This window comes from Protomyctophum parallelum, assembly GCF_964188405.1.
Source record: "Protomyctophum parallelum genome assembly, chromosome: 21".
In the NCBI taxonomy this organism is placed as follows: Eukaryota; Metazoa; Chordata; class Actinopteri; order Myctophiformes; family Myctophidae; genus Protomyctophum; species Protomyctophum parallelum.
Window position 1 is genome coordinate 15,950,676 of NC_139713.1, and position 18,927 is coordinate 15,969,602.

The 18,927-nt window shown below is 40.8% G+C and overlaps 2 protein-coding genes across 4 annotated transcripts in view; one reads left to right on the forward strand and one right to left on the reverse strand.

Moving 5' to 3' along the window:
- The window catches only part of vsig8a (V-set and immunoglobulin domain containing 8a), a 76,148-nt gene extending 66,257 nt beyond the window's left edge, over positions 1–9,891 (forward strand). Inside the window, exon 8 of the mRNA XM_083793149.1 lies at positions 9,421–9,891. Coding sequence (XP_083649275.1) covers positions 9,421–9,628 — 208 coding nt within the window. The 3' untranslated portion in view covers positions 9,629–9,891. The remainder of the gene's footprint in view (positions 1–9,420) is intronic.
- Positions 9,892–10,582: 691 nt separating this feature from the next.
- vav2 (vav 2 guanine nucleotide exchange factor) overlaps positions 10,583–18,927 on the reverse strand; it is a 279,748-nt gene continuing 271,403 nt past the window's right edge. For 2 of the 3 annotated variants that reach the window (XM_083793516.1, XM_083793515.1), the window contains 3 exons: positions 17,196–17,350; positions 11,522–14,297; positions 10,583–11,325 (listed from right to left, as the gene is read on the reverse strand). In XM_083793516.1, the coding sequence (XP_083649642.1) occupies positions 14,250–14,297; positions 17,196–17,350 (203 nt within the window). In that variant the 3' untranslated portion in view covers positions 10,583–11,325; positions 11,522–14,249. Of the gene's footprint in view, positions 11,326–11,521; positions 14,298–17,195; positions 17,351–17,980; positions 18,068–18,927 lie in introns of all 3 variants that reach the window. The other variant, XM_083793514.1, reaches the window with a different exon arrangement.

An 18,927-nucleotide genomic window follows, 5' to 3' on the forward strand; every position in this document is an offset into this window, starting at 1 on the left:
AATCTCCTTGCTGGGCTTGAACCCAGAACCTTCTGTTTGCAAAGCCTGTGTCTTAAACACTTCTCCAACTTTGCTTATAAACTTATAGTTCCCTTTCACACTCTTCATTAGGAGTGAAAGATTGGATAAGACTAAGATAACAGTTGTAAAACTCCCCTTGCTGGGCTTGAACCCAGAACCTTCTGTTTGCAAAGCCTGTGTCTTAACCGCTGCTCCAACTTTGCTTATGCACTTTTAGTTCTCTTTCACACTCTTCATTAAGAGTGAAAGATTGGATAAGACTAAGATAACAGTTGTAAAATTGCCCTTGCTGGGCTTGAACCCAGAACTTTCTGTTTGCAAAGCCTGTGTCTTAACCGCTGTTCCCACTTTGCTTATACACTTTTAGTTCTCTTTCACACTCTTCATTAGGAGTGAAAGATTGGATAAGCTAAGATAACAGTTGTAAAAATCTCCTTGCTGGGCTTGAACCCAGAACCTTCTGTTTGCAAAGCCTGTGTCTTAAACACTTCTCCAACTTTGCTTATAAACTTATAGTTCCCTTTCACACTCTTCATTAGGAGTGAAAGATTGGATAAGACTAAGATAACAGTTGTAAAACTCCCCTTGCTGGGCTTGAACCCAGAACCTTCTGTTTGCAAAGCCTGTGTCTTAACCGCTGCTCCAACTTTGCTTATGCACTTTTAGTTCTCTTTCACACTCTTCATTAAGAGTGAAAGATTGGATAAGACTAAGATAACAGTTGTAAAATTGCCCTTGCTGGGCTTGAACCCAGAACTTTCTGTTTGCAAAGCCTGTGTCTTAACCGCTGTTCCCACTTTGCTTATACACTTTTAGTTCTCTTTCACACTCTTCATTAGGAGTGAAAGATTGGATAAGCTAAGAGAACAGTTGTAAAAATCTCCTTGCTGGGCTTGAACCCAGAACCTTCTGTTTGCAAAGCCTGTGTCTTAAACACTTCTCCAACTTTGCTTATAAACTTATAGTTCCCTTTCACACTCTTCATTAGGAGTGAAAGATTGGATAAGACTAAGATAACAGTTGTAAAACTCCCCTTGCTGGGCTTGAACCCAGAACCTTCTGTTTGCAAAGCCTGTGTCTTAACCGCTGCTCCAACTTTGCTTATGCACTTTTAGTTCTCTTTCACACTCTTCATTAAGAGTGAAAGATTGGATAAGACTAGGATAACAGTTGTAAAATTGCCCTTGCTGGGCTTGAACCCAGAACTTTCTGTTTGCAAAGCCTGTGTCTTAACCGCTGTTCCCACTTTGCTTATACACTTTTAGTTCTCTTTCACACTCTTCATTAGGAGTGAAAGATTGGATAAGCTAAGATAACAGTTGTAAAAATCTCCTTGCTGGGCTTGAACCCAGAACCTTCTGTTTGCAAAGCCTGTGTCTTAAACACTTCTCCAACTTTGCTTATAAACTTATAGTTCCCTTTCACACTCTTCATTAGGAGTGAAAGATTGGATAAGACTAAGATAACAGTTGTAAAACTCCCCTTGCTGGGCTTGAACCCAGAACCTTCTGTTTGCAAAGCCTGTGTCTTAACCGCTGCTCCAACTTTGCTTATAAACATTTAGTTCTCTTTCACACTCCTCATTAGGAGTGAAAGATTGGATAAGACTAAGATAACAGTTGTAAAAATCCCCTTGCTGGGCTTGAACCAGAAACTTCTGTTTGCAAAGCCTGTGTCTTAACCGCTGCTCGAAATTTGTGTATACACTTTTAGTTCTCTTTCACTCTTTATTATGAGTGAAACATTGGATAAGACTAAGATAAGAGTTGTAAAAATCCCCGTGCTGGGCTTGAAACCAGAACCGTCTGTTTGCAAAGCCTGTGGCTTAACCACTGCTCCAACTATGCTCATATTAGTTCTCTTTCACACACTTCATTAGGAGTGAAAGATTGGATAAGACTAAGATAACATTTGTAAAAATCCCCTTGTTGGGCTTGAACCCAGAACCTTCTGTTTGCAAAGCCTGTGTCTTAACCGCTGTTCCCACTTTGCTTATAAACTTTTTGTTCTCTTTCACACTCTTCATTAGGAGTGAAAGATTGGATAAGCTAAGATAACAGTTGTAAGAATCCCCTTGCTGGGCTTGAACACAGAACCTTCTGTTTGCAAAGCCTGTGTCTTAACCACTGCTCAAACTTTGCTTATACACTTATAGTTCCCTTTCACACTCTTCATTAGGAGTGAAAGATTGGATAAGACTAAGATAACAGTTGTGAAAATCCCCTTGCTGGGCTTGAACCCAGAACCTTCTGTTTGAAAAGCCTGTGTCTTAACCGCTGCTCCAACTTTGCTTATGAACAATTAGTTCTCTTTCACACTCTTCATTAGGAGTGAAACATTGGATAAGACTAAGATAACAGTTGTAAAAATCACCTTGCTGGGATTGAACCCAGAACCTTCTGTTTGCAAAGCCTGTCTTAACCACTGCTCCAACTTTGCTTATGAACATTTATTTCTCTTTCACACTCCTCATTAGGAGTGAAAGATTGGATAAGACTAAGATAACAGTTGTAAAAATCCCTTTGCTGGGCTTGAAACCAGATCCTTCTGTTTGAAAAGCCTGTGTCTTAACTGCTGCTTAAAACTTTGCTTATACACTTTTAGTTATCTTTCACACTCTCCATTAGGAGTGAAAGATTGGATAAGACTAAGATAACAGTTGTAAAAGTCCCCTTGCTGGGCTTGAACCCAGAACCTTCTGTTTGCAAAGCCTGTGGCTTAACCACTGCTCCAACTTTGCTCATATTAGTTCTCTTTCACACTCTTCATTAGGAGTGAAAGATTGGATAAGACTAAGATAACAGTTGTGAAAATCCCCTTGCTGGGCTTGAACACAGAACCTTCTGTTTGCAAAGCATGTGTCTTAACCGCTGCTCCAACTTTGCTTATAAACAATTAGTTCTCTTTCACACTCTTCATTATGAGTGAAAGATTGGATAAGACTAAGATAACAGTTGTAAAAATTGCCTTGCTGAGATTGAACAAGGAACCTTCTGTTTGCAAAGCCTGTCTTAACCGCTGCTCCAACTTTGCTTATGCACATTTAGTTCTCTTTCACACTCTTTATTATGAGTGAAATATTGGATAAGACTAAGATAACAGTTGTAAAAATCCCCTTGCTGGGCTTGAACCCTGAACCTTCTGTTTGTAAAGCCTGTGTCTTAACTGCTGCTTCAACTTTGCTTATACCCTTTTAGTTCTCTTTCACACTCTTCATTAGGAGTGAAAGATTGGATAAGACTAAGATAACAGTTGTAAAAATCCCCTTGCTGGGCTTGAACCCTGAACCTTCTGTTTGTAAAGCCTGTGTCTTAACCGCTGCTTCAACTTTGCTTATACACTTTTAGTTCTCTTTCACACTCTTCATTAGGAGTGAAAGATTGGATAAGACTAAGATAAGACTTGTAAAAATCCCCTTGCTGGGCTTGAACCCAAAATGTTCTGTTTGCAAAGCCTGTGTCTTAACCGCTGCTCCAACTATGCTTATACACTTTTAGTTCTCTTTCACACTCTTCATTAGGAGTGAAAGATTGGATAAGACTAAGATAACAGTTGTAAAAATCCCCTTGCTGGGCTTGAACACAGAACCTTCTGTTTGCAAAGCCTGTGTCTTAACCGCTGCTCCAACTTTGCTTATGCACTTTTAGTTCTCTTTCACACTCTTCATTAGGAGTGAAAGATTGGATAAGACTAAGATAACAGGCCTTGCTGGGCTTGAACCCAGAACCTTCTGTTTGCAAAGGCTGTGTATTAACCGCTGCTCCAACTTTGCTTATACACTTCTAGTTCTCTTTCACACTCTTTATTATGAGTGAAATATTGGATAAGACTAAGATAACAGTTGTAAAAATCCCCTTGCTGGGCTTGAACCCTGAACCTTCTGTTTGTAAAGCCTGTCTTAACCGCTGCTTCAACTTTGCTTATATACTTTTAGTTATCTTTCACACTCTTCATTAGGAGTGAAAGATTGGATAAGACTAAGATAACGGTTGTAAAAATCCCTTTGCTGGGCTTGAACCCAGAACATTCTGTTTGCAAAGCCTGTGTCTTAACCGCTGCTCCAACTTTGCTCATAAACATTTAGTTCTCTTTCACACTCTTAATTAGGAGTGAAAGATTGGATAAGACTAAGATAACGGTTGTAAAAATCCCTTTGCTGGGCTTGAACCCAGAACCTTCTGTTTGCAAAGCCTGTGTCTTAACCGCTGCTCCAACTTTGCTCATAAACATTTAGTTCTCTTTCACACTCTTCATTAGGAGTGAGACATTGGATAAGACTAAGATAACAGTTGTAAAAATCCCTTTGCTGGGCTTGAACCCAGAACCTTATGTTTGCAAAGCCTGTGTCTTAACCCCTGCTTCAACTTTGCTTATACAGTTTCAGTTCTCTTTCACACTCTTCATTAGGAGTGAAAGATTGGATAAGACTAAGATAAGACTTGTAAAAATCCCCTTGCTGGGCTTGAACCCAGAATGTTCTGTTTGCAAAGCCTGTGTCTTAACCGCTGCTCCAACTATGCTTATACACTTTTAGTTCTCTTTCACACTCTTCATTAGGAGTGAAAGATTGGATAAGACTAAGATAACAGTTGTAAAAATCCCCTTGCTGGGCTTGAACACAGAACCTTCTGTTTGCAAAGCCTGTGTCTTAACCACTGCTCCAACTTTGCTTATGCACTTTTAGTTCTCTTTAACACTCTTCATTAGGAGTGAAAGATTGGATAAGACTAAGATAACAGCCCTTGCTGGGCTTGAACCCAGAACCTTCTGTTTGCAAAGGCTGTGTATTAACCACTGCTCCAACTTTGCTTATACACTTTTAGTTCTCTTTCACACTCTTCATTATGAGTTAAATATTGGATAAGACTAAGATAACAGTTGTAAAAATCCCCTTGCTGGGCTTGAACCCTGAACCTTCTGTTTGTAAAGCCTGTCTTAACCGCTGCTTCAACTTTGCTTATACACTTTTAGTTATCTTTCACACTCTTCATTAGGAGTGAAAGATTGGATAAGACTAAGATAACGGTTGTAAAAATCCCTTTGCTGTGCTTGAACCCAGAACCTTCTGTTTGCAAAGCCTGTGTCTTAACCGCTGCTCCAACTTTGCTCATAAACATTTAGTTCTCTTTCACACTCTTCATTAGGAGTGAAACATTGGATAAGACTAAGATAACAGTTGTAAAAATCGCCTTGCTGGGATTGAACCAGGAACCTTCTGTTTGCAAAGCCTGTCTTAACCGCTGCTTCAACTTTGCTTATACACTTTTAGTTCTCTTTCACACTCTTCATTAGGAGTGAAAGATTGGATAAGACTAAGATAACAGTTGTAAAAATCCCCTCGCTGGGCTTGAACCCAGAACCTTCTGTTTGCAAAGCCTGTGTCTTAACCTCTGCTTCAACTTTGCTTATACACTTTCAGTTCTCTTTCACACTCTTCATTAGGAGTGAAAGATTGGATAAGACTAAGATAAGAGTTGTAAAAATCCCCTTGCTGGGCTTGAACCCAGAATGTTCTGTTTGCAAAGCCTGTGTCTTAACCGCTGCTCCAACTATGCTTATACACTTTTAGTTCTCTTTCACACTCTTCATTAGAAGTGAAAGATTGGATAAGACTAAGATAACCGTTGTAAAAATCCCCTTGCTGGGCTTGAACACAGAACGTTCTGTTTGCAAAGCCTGTGTCTTAACCACTTCTCCAACTTTGCTTATGCACTTTTAGTTCTCTTTCACACTCTTCATTAGGAGTGAAAGATTGGATAAGACTAAGATAACGGTTGTAAAAATCCCTTTGCTGGGCTTGAACAAAGAACCTTCTGTTTGCAAAGCCTGTGTCTTAACCGCTGCTCCAACTTTGCTCATAAACATTTAGTTCTCTTTCACACTCTTCATTAGGAGTGAAACATTGGATAAGACTAAGATAACAGTTGTAAAACTAGCCTTGCTGGGATAGAACCAGGAACCTTCTGTTTGCAAAGCCTGTCTTAACTGCTGCTCCAACTTTGCTTATGCACATTTAGTTCTCTTTCACACTCTTTATTATGAGTGAAATATTGGATAAGACTAAGATAACAGTTGTAAAAATCCCCTTGCTGGGCTTGAACCCTGAACCTTCTGTTTGTAAAGCCTGTGTCTTAACCGCTGCTCCAACTATGCTTATACACTTTTAGTTCTCTTTCACACTCTTCATTAGGAGTGAAAGATTGGATAAGACTAAGATAACCGTTGTAAAAATCCCCTTGCTGGGCTTGAACACAGAACGTTCTGTTTGCAAAGCCTGTGTCTTAACCACTTCTCCAACTTTGCTTATGCACTTTTAGTTCTCTTTCACACTCTTAATTAGGAGTGAAAGATTGGATAAGACTAAGATAACGGTTGTAAAAATCCCTTTGCTGGGCTTGAACCCAGAACCTTCTGTTTGCAAAGCCTGTGTCTTAACCGCTGCTCCAACTTTGCTCATAAACATTTAGTTCTCTTTCACACTCTTCATTAGGAGTGAAACATTGGATAAGACTAAGATAACAGTTGTAAAAATCCCTTTGCTGGGCTTGAACCCAGAACCTTATGTTTGCAAAGACTGTGTCTTAACCCCTGCTTCAACTTTGCTTATACAGTTTCAGTTCTCTTTCACACTCTTCATTAGGAGTGAAAGATTGGATAAGACTAAGATAAGACTTGTAAAAATCCCCTTGCTGGGCTTGAACCCAGAATGTTCTGTTTGCAAAGCCTGTGTCTTAACCGCTGCTCCAACTATGCTTATACACTTTTAGTTCTCTTTCACACTCTTCATTAGGAGTGAAAGATTGGATAAGACTAAGATAACAGCCCTTGCTGGGCTTGAACCCAGAACCTTCTGTTTGCAAAGGCTGTGTATTAACCGCTGCTCCTACTTTGCTTATACACTTTTAGTTCTCTTTCACACTCTTCATTATGAGTGAAATATTGGATAAGACTAAGATAACAGTTGTAAAAATCCCCTTGCTGGGCTTGAACCCTGAACCTTCTGTTTGTAAAGCCTGTCTTAACCACTGCTTCAACTTTGCTTATACACTTTTAGTTATCTTTCACACTCTTCATTAGGAGTGAAAGATTGGATAAGACTAAGATAACGGTTGTAAAAATCCCTTTGCTGTGCTTGAACCCAGAACCTTCTGTTTGCAAAGCCTGTGTCTTAACCGCTGCTCCAACTTTGCTCATAAACATTTAGTTCTCTTTCACACTCTTCATTAGGAGTGAAACATTGGATAAGACTAAGATAACAGTTGTAAAAATCGCCTTGCTGGGATTGAACCAGGAACCTTCTGTTTGCAAAGCCTGTCTTAACCGCTGCTCCAACTTTGCTTATGCACATTTAGTTCTCTTTCACACTCTTCATTATGAGTGAAATTTTGGATAAGACTAAGATAACAGTTGTAAAAATCCCCTTGCTGGGCTTGAACCCTGAACCTTCTGTTTGTAAAGCCTGTGTCTTACATGCTGCTTCAACTTTGCTTATACACTTTTAGTTCTTTTTCACACTCTTCATTAGGAGTGAAAGATTGGATAAGACTAAGATAACAGTTGTAAAAATCCCCTTGCTGGGCTTGAACCCTGAACCTTCTGTTTGAAAAGCCTGTGTCTTAACTGCTGCTTAAACTTTACTTATACACTTTTAGTTCTCTTTCACACTCTTCATTAGGAGTGAAAGATTGGATAAGACTAAGATAACAGTTGTAAAAGTCCCGTTGCTGGGCTTGAATCCAGAACCTTCTGTTTGCAAAGCCTGTGGCTTTACCACTGCTCCAACTTTGCTCATTTTAGTTCTCTTTCACACTCTTCATTAGGAGTGAAAGATTGGATAAGACTAAGACAGCATTTGTAAAAATCCCCTTGTTGGGCTTGAACCCAGAACCTTCTGTTTGCAAAGCCTGTGTCTTAACTGCTGTCCCCACTTTGCTTATACACTTTGAGTTCTCTTTCACACTCTTCATTAGGATTGAAAGATTGGATAAGCTAAGATAACAGTTGTAAAAAAACCCTTGCTGGGCTTGAACGCAGAACCTTCTCTTTGCAAAGCCTGTGTCTTAACCGCTGCTCCAACTTTGCTTATAAACATTTAGTTCTCTTTCACACTCTTCATTAGGAGTGAAACATTGGATAAGACTAAGATAACAGTTGTAAAAATCCCCTTGCTGGGATTGAACCAGGAATCTTCTGTTTGCAAAGCCTGTCTTAACCGCTGCTCCAACTTTGCTTATGCACTTTCAGTTCTCTTTCACACTCTTCATTAGGAGTGAAAGATTAGATAAGACTAAGATAACATTTGTAAAAATCCCCTTGTTGGGCTTGAACCCAGAACCTTCTGTTTGCAAAGCCTGTGTCTTAACCGCTGCTCCAACTTTGCTTATACACTTTTAGTTCTCTTTCACACTCTTCATTAGGAGTGAAAGATTGTTATTAAGGTAATACAGTCTAGGTGAAGTTGGGCCCAAATACATGGACTTCTATGGGGCTATGGGTTTTTTTTGGGCCCAATGACAGCGCCACAACAGGCCATTATATGAACTTTCAGGAAATCCCGATTTCCTTTTGGCTTCACAAAATATCTGTCTGACTGCCCCCCTGAATTCAGCTTACTGTGGAGACACATGCTTGAACGTTTTACTTTGAAATGTTTTGTAGTTTCTGAATTATTTAACTTAAACGCCCAATGCATTCTCAATGGCAATAGAACACACTTTGGCATGCTACTAGTCCTACAAACCGTACTCCTAGAAACCCCATTCAAACCGTATAGGTTCATCTTAGGGTGGACATGATTGCCTGAAAAGGAATCTTTGAAATGTTTCATAGTTTTAGAAATATAGTGCTTTCAGATTTGAGAAATTTATAACGGGGCTCAATGGCAGATTTTGGTACATCAAAAAATCACTTTCACCTAGAAACTCCATTCACACTTTTTTATAAGTCAGCTTACTGTGGAGACACTGCTGAAACTTTTTACTTTGGAATGTTTTGTAGTTTCTGAGTTATTTAACTTAAACGCCCAATGCATTCTCAATGGCAATAGTACAAACTTTGGCATGCTATAGTCCTACATACTTACACCTAAACCCCATTCAAACCTATTTAGGTTCAGTAGACATGTTTGCCTGAAAAGGAATCTTTGAAATGTTTCATTGTTTTAGAAATATAGTACTTTAAAATGTATAGTGGGGGTAAATGGCACATCATATAATCACAGTAGCCTACTACTAATGCTCACACATCGACAGCAACAGGCAAAGTGAGTTTAACATTGCTTAATGCAATCAGATATGACGTTTCTGTTTGTGGGCTGTCAAGGCCAGAAAGTAGTTTTTTGCCACTCAGTAGGCATTCCTGCATAACTTCCAGGTTTGATGATGATGTCACGCATTTCAGGGAGGATGCCCCAGCTCCTGAGAGCCGACCAGCCAGTCGTGTGAACAGCCGCAGTGCCAGCCACTACCACCAGGGGGTCGAGTACAATCAAGTGGGCAGCCCAGAGTCTCTGGGTGTTGACGATGGACGGCGCACATGTTCTCCCTCGACCACCAACCCGGCAGGCACTCCTGTCAAATATGACAGCAAGTATGGGTACGCAGTGTGACATATGTGTATATGTGAACTGTGAAATGAAGAATACATTTGAGAATATGAGCTTTGAGTCTTTTGACCTTAAAAACGTGAATATTTAACTGTGGTAATATGATTACAGAGTTCTCTATAATAAAACCTCATTCCAAAACTGTGAAAGCATAGAGCTTTGATGACATAGCTTTGTTCAACTTAATTGCTTTCAGCAATATCTCTTATAGAGCTAGGCCTATGTCTTGGTCCCTCACAAAATGATACCCTTTTTATAATTTTCGTAATAAACTAAGATGCTTGTGCAAATATAGATGTTTGTATCGGTTATTATTACTAAACTAAACCTGCTTATGGATCACATTCTAATGGAGTTAATTTGAAAACATAAGGAATGTGAAATGATTATGGCAGCAATTTTGTAATAAAATTTACTGTAAGTACCTCGATGTTCCTTTACTTTACTGTAATATACACCACAATACAAAGACTTCAAATTAGACATCAAGTTATTCTTATTGATGCAGTTTCCCCTATTTGGTCATTTGTTTTGTGTTAAGATCCATTGAGAGACTGATGAGTTAGATATTCAATCACTATTGGACTGAAGTCCCAAGCTAAGCGTGCTACTGACAATAGTTTAAGGAAAGGAAAGAAGGAACAGTCCGCACTCACAAAATAAACATTCTTTGCGTTATTTAATGTACTATAGCATCAATCTGTCAAACAGACGCGTTTCAGAACTTTGTCTGTGTTTTTTCTGAGTTAGAAAAAACATGTAAAGTATCTAAATTGTATTTGTTACATGTGTACACTCCGAGTTAAAATAACTGTGTTTTTACTGTGTATGTACTTTTGTAACTTTTGTTCGTGTGATTCATATAGTTTGGCAATATTGAGATTGATTTTGGAATCTTTCAGGACTGGCAATGAAACAACCCCAAACCATAGTAAGAACAGACGATACAACCTAAAATGTAGACAAAAAGAGATATTTATTTCATGATATACCTCATTTTTTTGGAAATACCCCACCATTCAAAAATGTACACGATTAGATGTTTGTTTTTCCTTTTTTTTTTCTTCTGAAGATGTAATGGCATGAGTCGAAATATCTATAGCCACATGCAATGGGTTTTGTGTCCACTACGTAAACATGTAGGCCTGCTGCTCGCCACTGGTCCCCTCACAAGTATTCTCCATGACATGGTGGTTAGGAGGATGGATGGTTGACCTTTGGAATACACACGTCACACAGTCAAAGTGTTTGAGACATAACAACGTTACGCTTCGTCTTCAGTCATTGCTGCTCAGCTAGTGCCGATGTGCTGAATGTCCATATGGTAATGTCTCCTCTCTAGTGGCCTACTAGTGTGTGTGTGTGTGTGTGTGTGTGTGTGTGTGTGTGTGTGTGTGTGTGTGTGTGTGTGTCTGCCTGTGCGTGCGTGCATGCGTGAGTGAGTGAGTGAGTGCATGCGTGCGAGAGAGAGAGAGAGAGAGAGAGAGAGAGCACCAATAGGAAGGGTTAGTTCAGTTTCTTTCTTTTCTTGTTGAAGGTAAACTTAATTTGTGACTTATACCTGAGGTGCTGAGAACTCATGCAGACTGTACATTCGTATTCCCAGTTTGGATAAAATTCAGTTTCCATCTTTTGTCCATGAATGGGAAGTTCGACCATTTAAGACCTATATTAAATGTGCCCATTATACGCCTGTAATACTTGGACACACACATTAACCCATTCAGGCCTAAGGCCGATTCTAAAAACGCCTCTAAATCCTGACCTAAGGTTTCTGAAAAACTTCAAATATTGATATAGCAGAATCAAAATTTTTACATTTTTGAATACTGTACATACTGTACAGAACCCAAATATGGGTTCCCGGCCTGAGGGGGTAAGGTACAAATAGGGAACCCCGCCCAGAATGGGTTAATTAACTAACTCCAGAGCCATCAGTCGGCAGGATCTGCAAGCTCCCGTTCCTAGTCTCTTTCTGCTAACAACCATTCCCAAGTGTAAAAATAACAAAACACATGCCATTTGTATGTGGAGCGGAGGGTAAACAGAGGTTGTAAGCAGTAGCCGAGTCGACTTGGGAACTAATATATTAGTACTACAGGTCATTTATATCTATGTATAATAGGTCTAAAATCGCTGAACTTAACCCTTCAGTGGAAACTTATGGTTGTGTAGAAAACCTTAAAATATGATAAAGTAAAAAGAGAAAAAATGAAAACTTCAAACTGCCCCTTGCAGGTCATCATTTTTATCCCAACAGATTGAATGTTTCTTGTACGTCGTCTGTATTCTTGCAATTGTATTAGCAAATTGATTCTACACTTCCACCTTCTTCCAAATACAGAAGCCATGAAGAGAAACCAGTGGATAGATATGCAGATAAGAAGGTCAAACAAACAGCAGTGAAGCCCAGTGAAACATTTTATAATCAAGTTTTGTGTTTAAAAAATAACAGAAATCTGAACTAACCCCTTAACCAGTTGATTTGACTATAGGTCCAGGAAACATCACAATAGCTGGAATTCTTCCTGACTGCACATACCTATTTTCAGTGAACTACCAAGTCGTCGCTGTTGGGCAGAAACCTTGTTTGTCCTAAACCTAAAACTGTTAATTTTCAGGAAATGGGGAAATAAGAACCTGTGTTCCAGTTGATCCGATCAATGTAGTTATTATTTAGTCACAAATTCATAATTCTTTGGTTAACTGTTTATAAAAAACCCACAGACAAGACTTAAGTTTACACTTACAACCTGGCATATTATGTTGGGCATTCCATTATAGGCAAACACTTCAGAAGAATTTCAAGATTTTTCTAGATTGAAAGAGGATAACCCATTGCACTGTTGTGAGGTTGTAGATCGGCTATTCTCATCTATGCTGCCATCATATCATATAATATTTTCATATAGATTAATGCCATTCATCTATAAGGAAGAAAAAAAAACATTAATAAATATGGAGATGCGTTTCTATCCGACAGCGACTATGTTCATTTGTACTTTTCACAATGTGATTAGAGGAGGATATTGTCTGTGTGCTACACAAACTGTTAGAGGGAGTCAAAGTAGTCCAAAGACAACTCTGACAAGATCGTACGGCACTTCGAAATACTGCTCAAAACTGGAAACCCCACGCAAGCGCACCTCTAGTCCAAACAATCTGCATCATCTGCACATGTTATTGTTATAGCACACAGACAATGCTGTCCTTCATATGGAGAAGACGTGACACTGTGATCACCGTTTATAGTTACACCTAAATGCCATTGAGACATGACAAAAATGGTTAACACCATAAAATCCCACCACCTGATAAATCTGTAAATAAGGCAAGGTACAAAAATCATTTACAAAACGTTCAAAGTCCATGCAGACATTAAAACATGTTTGGATTTGGCTTCAAATAATCAAGGTGATTTGGCTGTGCAAAATAAAACAATTAAAACAATGAGCACCCACGATTTGAAAGAGCGAAGTCATTAATATGACGTTTCCCTTCTTATTCTCTTCTTTTTGCATCCAGTCGTCTACAACAACACCCATAGACTCGTGATGCCAGGACTGGTGTGAATGTTGTAGAACTTGTAGTTGATTGGTATTAACATGACTTGCAGCCAAAAACCCCTTTTAAAGAGTTTCTCCAGTTGGGGATGAGTAAAAGACTTCACCATCCTCTTCCATAGGGTCTGTATGTGTGGGTATTGTGGGTGTCCGCTTGCTCTGCTTGGCAGTACATGTTGTACAGTAGTGTTCTTGGAATGGGGACGAGACTTGGGGGAAATGGCAAAAAACGTCCTTGACTGGCTGATGTCAAGGTTCTGTGAACGATGACCATTCTTCAAAGGCACCAAACTGTACATTGGTCAGGTGTGTGTGTGTGTGTGTGTGTGTGTGTGTGTGTGCACGCCGGCACGTGCATGAGTGCATGCGTATGTATGCATGTATGTATGTAATGTGCACATGGGTGCACCAGAAGTCAAACCAATCCAGTCTTTCCCCTCCACTGGTTTCAGCCCACAAGGCATCACCATGACAAATAAGGCAAAAAATAAATTCCCAGCATTAAAAAGACAGAGCGTCTGTCTTTACTTTCTTTTCCTTCTTCATCTGATTCTTTGCCGTTACTAATATCAACTTTAACTTCAGCACAATAATCATATCTCTATTCAATAAATTATCTATACTGTACATTTATGTCCCCCTCCCATAGACCTGCAACATGGGGGAGACTATATCAATGTAAAACTATGCGGAACAGTCATGTCCGTGATAGGGCTCTTATGGCGTGCTCTGTTCAACGCAGCCTCTCCAGAGCACACAGAGGCCCGGCAGAGCTCTGCTTTATTCCGTCTTAGTTTTTTTCTTCCGCACAGAAATGACACGGAGCGTCTTAGAAAGAGATAGAAACGGAAGTAAAAAGCCGATTGCATACTCAAAAGATAGAGAAACGGGGGTAGAAAGGTTCACTGCAAAAAACGGAGTAATCCAGCAAAGGAGGAAAAAAACAAAGTTTCTTTTATCCTTGTGTTGTTTCCCTGGGTTAACCAAGTAGCTTTTTCCTCTGTGGGGGCTGTGGACGGACGATGGGCTCCGATTGGACGGAATCCGACAGCACCTGAGCCTTACTGGACCCCTTCCTCGTCCACGTAGGTCGAAGGAAACCACCCGATCTGAAATGACAGACATAGACATCAATGGGGGCTTCAGCCCCTGCCCTTTAACCAGTCTGTAAAACAACTGCCCTTTCCAGACCACGAATGTATCATTTACTATGGTGAAAAATCCATGTCGTACACACCGCATCTCCACTGGCTAAAGATTGCTGGGTTGCGCACCGAAAATAGCTGATCTACAAGCTCGCAACGCGTCACAGCGTGACACGTTGTCACAGTTGTCACAACGCGTCACAGCGTGACACGTTGTGAGCTTGTAGATCTGCTATTTTTGTCCAAAAGTGCCCTCTTATGGGATTTCAGCCCCTGCCCCTCTAACACTCTCTGCACGTCCCTGAATGGAGCTGTTCAACAGCATACAGGTGATTGATTGATTGATTGATTGATTGAAATATTTATTAACAGTTTGCAGAATTACAGTACATTTCAAGCACAAACTCAATACAAAGACTGTTAGTGGACGACCCAATTAAGCATTATACTTCACAACTCTGGTCAACTATAGGGTTTATATCCCATTAAGACCTGATAGGCCGATTCTACAAATTTGGTTGGTATTTGGTTAAAGAAACCCCCTCCAGAAGCAAACATTTCAGTTTAAATATTTGGCTATAGTAGCCAAAGTAAAAAATATGGTTAAAGTGTTTTTTAAACTATTGTAACGACCTAACCACTTTAGCTGGGGAACCCCCCCTGGTAATAACTTATAATGAAATATGTTTCTTTCTACTATATATTCAGACCCACATGATTTGTCTCTGTTCATAACTTCATATTGAACAGATAAAGACACACACACACACACACACACACACACACACACAGTCTATATTCGCATGGTAAAACTGAGCTCATGGTGCTTCTTCTATTGTAAGTGTACACAGTGTGCTGACATCTCTTCATTAGTTCTGTATGCCTTCAGCTGTGTGTCTTTTCATAGCTGCCAAATGACCTACTACTTTCTCAGTTTATTAGTATTAGCTTTTTGTTTTCTTATAACATAACGGTTCATTACTAGACAGCTAAAAAGGTTTCTTGTCAGTTACAGGATTGCATGTTACACTAAATCAATATTCAATATATTATATATTTTAAAAGAAGGCCGATGTACACCTCAAAGTTTAGTGACAGGTGCGTAGGACAACCAAGAAGGTTCCAAATGTTCCGAAAGAGATCTATGACATCAAATGAAAGAAAATGGTCGCACACACTGTCTGGAACTTGTGAAAAAGGATGCTCTTTATTAAATCGACGTTTCCGTCGTTAGACCTTCATCAGGACAAACATGATTCTGTTTCCGATGAAAGTCTAAGGACCGAAACATCAATTTAATAAAGAGCATTCTTTTTGAAAGTCCCAGTGTGCAAGACCTTTTGCTTTGATAATTAATTGATATCATAGATCCCTATTTTATAGATTAAAATCAATTTTTCCACAATGTTTCAAGTTTCCATTAGTAAATGAAAGAAAGTACAACATGCTGAGGATGTAGAAGAGAACTGACTACTGATTTTAGTGGTATTTTAGTAAGACGCCTGAGGCAGAGAAGCGACTTCGCCCTAAAGGGCGAGGTCGCTTGCGCGCATCCGCCTGGGTGACGGTCGCAATAATGACAGTTTCTTTGGATTCTGTCGAGTGCACACGAAACACCACAAATAGTTCTGGAGAATTCCATGTCTTAGAGACTTACACCATTATGAATCTATCCTTCATTATAGCTAGTCTGCTTCACCGCTCTTACCTCTCAACAAATACAGCTACTGATTCCATTAATTGGCATTATAACTGTAATGATGTGCCTCGTTCTCCACAGGGTGGCGACAAAGCAACACACAAGAACCAACCCAGAATATATTAGTAACACAGAGACCCTTTTTGGTTGGTTCAGTTCTTTTTGGTTCTTGGTCCATGAGTCAGAGCTCCAAAATTGGTGGGAAAAACTAGACCTATATTAAATGTTAAAATGTTTATATGATCAATACAAGTAAATTGATAACCCTTCCACAGTAGTAGCTTTTTCATATTTTCGATTATTTTGCATATTTTCCTACATAATGCCTCATTTGTATATTTAAAAATGTAAAATTTGTAATGGAATAAATCATTGTCTTCGTGTAAGTACTCAATTTGGGAAGTTTCATGGTGATAACAATTTAATATAGGTATGGTTTTGCCCACTCAATTCATAATTAACGTTCCAATTTTGGAACTCTGGCTCATGGACTAAGAACCAAAAAGAACTGAACCGGTTCCCACTGGGAACCAACTGGTGGAAAAGGGGCCTGAGTGTCACAGTTTAGTTCTCTCCCAGTTCAGTGAACTTCTTTCTGGCCACACCATGCAATAAGCTGATATTGTTTGGGGGAACAATGGACCGTTTAACTCAAGACAACTAGATATTCATATGCATATCCAGGAGAGGCAGACATGTGCACGGAGTAGATCCGTTTCCACAGCAGAAAACTGTGCATCTCTCTCCTATACAGCTTGTCAAAATGGTCTAAAAATAAAAGATCACACCTGTGTGAAGTGAGGGGCACTCTTATCATCGTGACGTAAAATAGACACTATGCCTATTTGCTGGGACACTATGACGTAAAACTCTCCATTCATTGTCAATGGGAATTTAATGTTTGTGTAGGACGAAGAGCATACACCAATAGCTGAACATAGGAGGGGCTAGCGCCCCTCAAAAAGTAGCAATGAGCAAGACGCAGGCACACACTTGGCTCTTAAAGGGAATGGTCTAATTCATGTTACTGTATGCCCAAAACACACTCATAGACTATAGTTCAGAGACTATATTTCTCATGTGCCGTGAGACTTTGCCCCACCCTGCTCCCCTGACAGACGGCACACACAATGTCACGGGGGTGGAATTGAATGTATACTCACTCGTCCGTTGGCTTCACCTTTCCACCAGCCCTGGTCTCCACCGATCTTGCTGTAGATCTTCACGATGTCTCCTTCCCGTAGGGAGAGCTCCCTCATGTCCCGCGCCGCAAAGTTATACCTCGCCACCGCCGTGCTGACCACCCGCGGCGTGAACACTTCAAAACACAGACACAAGTAAAAACATATATAAATACATCGACGCATCTCGATCGATGAATCCATGAAAACAAGAGTGCAAAACAATGCATGTATAAAGCAGCGGCAGCAAATAAAGGAAAATCTCGACGATCCAAATGCCAGCGGAGAAGGATGGCAGAGAGGTGAACGACAACGTGGTAAAATGGAGGGGTGGCAGATGATGATTATGTTCCGTGACAGTGGGATGGAGGGGTGTGGAACTGGATGTTCGTATACAATACTTTGTTTATTTTGATGAGTGAATGTATGTCAACCTGGAAAAGGATCTGAAATGTTTCCGTTAATGAAATGAAAACACGAGATGAAGACAACAGAAGAGGTCAAATTGAGAAACCCGTGGGGTGAGAAGCATTTAATCAGGAGCAAAAGTGAGGAGGAGGAGGTGGGACTGTGAAGGAGAAATAAGTGTTTACATGGAGATTAGAAAACACAGAAATGAGGAAAAGGCAAACAAAAGGGCAAATAATGAAGAGAGAGAGAGAGAGAGAGACAGAGAGAGAGAGACAGAGAGAGAGAGACAGAGAGAGAGAGAGAGAGACAGAGAGAGAGAGAGAGAGAGAGAATCAAGCGACAGAGGGATAGAGTACCTGACCAAAAGGGAGCTGGGCTCTGAGAGGAAGAGAAGTTGAGACCCTGCGGACTGAGGAAGGAGAAGTTGTAGGAAGCACAGGTGGCTGCTGAGAGCAGAGTAGATAAACGAGAGAGAGAGAGGGAGGGAGAGAAAGGGAGGGAGGGAGAGAGAGAGAGGGAGGGAGAGAGAGAGAGAGGGAGGGAGGGAGAGAGAGAGAGGGAGGGAGATAAAGGGAGGGAGGGAGAGAGAGGGAGGGAGAGAGAGAGAGGGAGGGAGGGAGAGAGAGAGAGGGAGGGAGATAAAGGGAGGGAGGGAGAGAGAGGGAGGGAGAGAGAGGGAGGGAGGGAGAGAGAGGGAGGGAGGGAGGGAGAGAAAGGGAGGGAGGGAGAGAGAGAGAGGGAGGGAGAGAGAGAGAGGGAGGGAGAGAGAGAGAGGGAGGGAGTGAGAGAGAGGGGGAGGGAGAAGGAGACGAAGAAGTGGACAAAGAACAAGGGGACGAAGAATAAGAAGGGGGAAAAAAACAGGAGTCAGGACATCAACAAAGACTGCTGCAGCCCTCTCTCTGTCCAGTGAGCCGTCTCCCCTGAAAGCTAGTCCACAGCCAACCCACACATTTCTCGCACGCACGCACGCACGCACGCACACACACACGCACACACGCACACACTAGACAGTTGCACACAGCCCCGGTCAGACGGTCACAAACATCATGGTCGTCGTCATCCTCATCATGAGTCTCTCCACTCCTCCTCCCTCCATTTCCACTACAATAGGCAGAGGAGGAAAGGAAGCCCTGTTGTATAGCTGGCAGTCTGGTCTGGTCTGGTCTGGTCTGGCTGGAAGGCCAACAAAGGCAGCCCAGTGTGGGACACCAGCCAAACAGACATCCATTATACATTCTAATGGGGTTGGGAAGCCATTCAAATGCCCCGTCCACAGCCTCTCTGAGTCACTGGCCAAGAC